This window comes from Ambystoma mexicanum, chromosome 5p, assembly GCF_040938575.1.
Source record: "Ambystoma mexicanum isolate Mex_15411 chromosome 5p, UKY_AmexF1_1, whole genome shotgun sequence".
In the NCBI taxonomy this organism is placed as follows: Eukaryota; Metazoa; Chordata; class Amphibia; order Caudata; family Ambystomatidae; genus Ambystoma; species Ambystoma mexicanum.
In genome coordinates, this window is record NC_090930.1 from 189,882,021 (window position 1) to 189,886,623 (window position 4,603).

General features: G+C 53.5%; 1 protein-coding gene across 1 annotated transcript; it reads left to right on the forward strand.

Moving 5' to 3' along the window:
* Positions 1-2,914: 2,914 nt before the first annotated feature.
* On the forward strand, positions 2,915-3,817 carry LOC138480509 (uncharacterized abhydrolase domain-containing protein DDB_G0269086-like). The gene has a single exon (XM_069612275.1). The coding sequence runs from the start codon at positions 2,915-2,917 to the stop codon at positions 3,815-3,817; it is 903 nt and encodes a 300-aa protein (XP_069468376.1).
* Positions 3,818-4,603: the final 786 nt, after the last annotated feature.

The following is a 4,603-nucleotide window of genomic DNA, read 5'->3' on the forward strand; positions in this document are numbered from 1 at the left end:
GCAGGATCTCAATGTCACCTGGCTTAGTAAGATCGTTGTCTCTGTCTTCGCTCTGTTCCCCCTCCCTTGCCGCGTCGCACCTTGAAACACTTGTGCATAGGCGCGTTATAAATGCCATATATCATACAGCTTTTTGATTGCATGGCTGCCCATCATTGCACCTCCAACATGCTCATCTGGCCTGATTGATAATCAAGCACATTTTGTGTCTGAAGTAGGATGGGCACACAGATTTCAAATGAAAGTCGAATAAGCACATAAAAATGCCATGAAGTGCAATAGTTATATACATGGCACTGATATGTCCATGCAAGGGATGTGATGCCAGCGACCATGTACCACAACCAACAGTAGCCAGGACTCAAGCATGCATGCACTGGTGGTCACACGAGACGCTTGCAATGTGAATGGGATGATTAACATGCAAACATTTACCACACTAATACATATCTACTCTGTAATGGGCGGCCAAATTCACAGTCAGCAAGCACTATCATACCACCATCCAAACCTCAACATGTCTGAAGCTACTCACCACGACCTTCTCAATTCTACTGCCTCCAACACACCAACATCCTCCTACATTCCACAGAGCATGGAGGCGTTAGGGGTGAGTAACGAAAAGGAAAGTTGGCCCATCAGCAAGCCTGCAACATGCCTCCAGAAACGCACGGGAGAAAGGCAAACACATGTGTGGCACTCCCAATATGAGATGCCATCCGGTATACATTTATAGGGTCTTATGAGAATTGGTGACACACACAGGAACCAAACGTAAGAGTCCAGCATTGCTGTGTTAGAGCCATTCCTTATGTGCCAGACTACCAGGCAACATACACGTCAAGAGGGCCTTTGCACTCTCTTCTAAAAGCCAGACAATTGGGAGTGTATACATCCAACACATCGGTAGACATGACGCAGACTCCCTGCACATACCAACACACACATAGGGCTAACTCACCCCACACAGCATCATTAAACACAACATTTCCACGGGTTCACATATGAATGATGTGTCAGGCAGAGATGGGGCCAAGAACAAATGATAGCCAAGTTCCCACACACTAGACACACTGACAGTGGCCTCTAAGAAACTGTCCATGCAAGAGCAATGTTTGCCACAGTGATATATCCCCAGGACATTGACAAGGGTGAATAATCTAGTGTAGACATGCCCTTCTCTGGGTTTTCCAGTGGTGTCTCACTGCCAGTAAGTGGCAGGGACACATTGGTATCATGATACACAGATGTGACCCGTGAGCACACTGTACAACAACTGTGCACAATCCCATCCCACATCTCACACTGTGGCAATGACAATATCTGGGGGCAAAGGTTACTCCTGCAAATACCCTGCCTGTGCATAATATATGCCATTAAGAACTGCTCAGCACATATGGTTTACCATAAACCTACAGTGTGCACAACCACTACATGGGTCTTGCCCCAAAAAGAGAGCATCAAGGACATGATGATGATGGTGGACACAAAGATATATTAAGCTGAACCCCTTAAATCTGAATGGAAGCCACATGGAGCCCCAGCCCACATTCTGCAAGAGGAAGGAGCTGCACAGTGATGGTGACTTGGACACCCAGCGGAGAGGACCATCTACACAGGGCAATGTCAGCTTGGCCCAACCAGAAACAAGGCAGAAGAGGGCTGGGGACATACCGATGGTTGTGGAGAACACCACCACTCCCATGGAGCCAACACCATCTCTGCTACATACAGGGTTCACTGCACCCTCCCCCCCATGGGGCGTGCCATCAGTGCCTGGCCAGGAATAGGCATCAGCTATCCCCCTCCCACAATTTCGGTGGCTTTCACCTTTCTGTCTAAACTAGTTGAGAGAGTATCAGCCAAAGAGTCTGCCCAAGCACAGATAGAGGGGCATGGGAGAGAACTGGTTGATGGCTTTTCCACAATGGGGTCACTGCTGCTGGCTGAGTCCCTGGGGATGGTGCAGTGTGAGTTGGAGGCAGCTAGCAGGTCGATGGAGGCAATGCTGGAGGAGGTGCAGGCAGTGATGCAAGAGACAAGGTAGGATGCCCACCAGACCCAGGAGTAGACACATGCTGATGCAGCTGCAGCTGTAGCTGTAGCTGTATCTGAAGCAGCCTGTGCAGAGGCCAGGGAGGAAGCTTGTCTGACCAGGGTACAGGCTGATGCTGATGCACCTGCAGCTGTATCTGCATCTGAAGCATCAGGCCATGGAGGAACCTTGTCTTACCTGGGAACAGGCTCCTGCTGATGCACCTGCAGCTGTATCTGCATCTGAAGCAGCCCGTGCACAGGCCATGGAGGAACCTTGTCTTACCTGGGAAAAGGCTGCTGCTAGTGCACCTGTGGCTGTATCTGCATCTGAAGCAGCCCGTGTACAGGCCATGGAGGAACCTTGTCTTACCTGGGAACAGGCTGCTGCTGCTGCACCTCCAGATAAATCTGCATCTGAAGCAGCCCGTGCACAGGCCATGGAGGAACCTTGTCTGACCTGGGAACAGGCTCCTGCTGATGCACCTGCAGCTGTATCTGCATCTGAAGCAGCCCATGCACAGGCCATGGAGGAACCTTGTCTTACCTGGGAACAGGCTGCTGCTGGTGCACCTCCAGATAAATCTGCATCTGAAGCAGCCCGTGCACAGGCCATGGAGAAACCTCGCTTCTGACCTGGGAACAGGCTGCTGCTGCTGCACCTGCGGCTGTATCTGCATCTGAAGCAGCCCGTGCACAGGCCATGAAGGAACCTTCTCTTACCTGGGAACAGGCTGCTGCTGGTGCACCTCCAGCTGTATCTGCATCTGAAGCAGCCCGTGCACACGCCATGGAGGAACCTTGTTTTACCTGGTAACAGGCTGCTGCTGCTGATGCACCTGCAGCTGTAGCTGTATCTGAAGCAGCCCGTGCACAGGCCATGGAGGAACCTCGTCTGACCTGGGAACAGGCTGCTGCTGCTGATGCACCTGCAGCTGTAGCTGCATCTGAAGCAGCCCGTGCACAGGCCATGGAGGAAGCTTGTCTGACCTGGGTACAGGCTGCTGCTAGTGCACCTGCGGCTGTATCTGCATCTGAAGCAGCCCGTGCACAGGCCATGGAGAAACCTTGTCTTACCTGGGAACAGGCTGCTGCTGCTGATGCACCTGCAGCTGTAGCTGTATCTGAAGCAGCCTGTGCACAGGCCATGGAGGATCCTTGTCTTACCTGGGAACAGGCTGCTGCTGCTGATGCACCTGCAGCTGTAGCTGTATCTGAAGCAGCCCGTTCACAGGCCATGGAGGAAACTTGTCTGACCTGGGTACAGGCTGACGCTGATGCACCTGCAGCTGTATCAGCATCTGAAGCAGACTGTGATCAGGCCATGGAGGAACCTTGTCTTACCTGGGAACAGGCTCCTGCTGGTCCACCTGCAGCTGTATCTGCATCTGAAGCAGCCCGTGCACAGGCCATGGAGGAACCTTGTCTTACCTGGGAACAGGCTGCTGCTGGTGCACCTCCAGCTGTATCTGCATCTGAAGCAGCCTGTGCACCGGCCATGGAGGAACCTTGTTTTACCTGGGAACAGGCTGCTGCTGCTGATGCACCTGCAGCTGTAGCTGTATCTGAATCAGCCCGTGCACAGGCCATGGAGGAACCTTGTCTGACCTGGGAACAGGCTCCTGCTGATGCACCTGCAGCTGTATCTGCATCTGAAGCAGCCCATGCACAGGCCATGGAGGAACCTTGTCTTACCTGGGAACAGGCTGCTGCTGGTGCACCTCCAGATAAATCTGCATCTGAAGCAGCCCGTGCACAGGCCATGGAGAAACCTCGCTTCTGACCTGGGAACAGGCTGCTGCTGCTGCACCTGCGGCTGTATCTGCATCTGAAGCAGCCCGTGCACAGGCCATGAAGGAACCTTCTCTTACCTGGGAACAGGCTGCTGCTGGTGCACCTCCAGCTGTATCTGCATCTGAAGCAGCCCGTGCACACGCCATGGAGGAACCTTGTTTTACCTGGTAACAGGCTGCTGCTGCTGATGCACCTGCAGCTGTAGCTGTATCTGAAGCAGCCCGTGCACAGGCCATGGAGGAACCTCGTCTGACCTGGGAACAGGCTGCTGCTGCTGATGCACCTGCAGCTGTAGCTGCATCTGAAGCAGCCCGTGCACAGGCCATGGAGGAAGCTTGTCTGACCTGGGTACAGGCTGCTGCTAGTGCACCTGCGGCTGTATCTGCATCTGAAGCAGCCCGTGCACAGGCCATGGAGAAACCTTGTCTTACCTGGGAACAGGCTGCTGCTGCTGATGCACCTGCAGCTGTAGCTGTATCTGAAGCAGCCTGTGCACAGGCCATGGAGGATCCTTGTCTTACCTGGGAACAGGCTGCTGCTGCTGATGCACCTGCAGCTGTAGCTGTATCTGAAGCAGCCCGTTCACAGGCCATGGAGGAAACTTGTCTGACCTGGGTACAGGCTGACGCTGATGCACCTGCAGCTGTATCAGCATCTGAAGCAGACTGTGATCAGGCCATGGAGGAACCTTGTCTTACCTGGGAACAGGCTCCAGCTGGTCCACCTGCAGCTGTATCTGCATCTGAAGCAGCCCGTGCACAGGCCATGGAGGAAC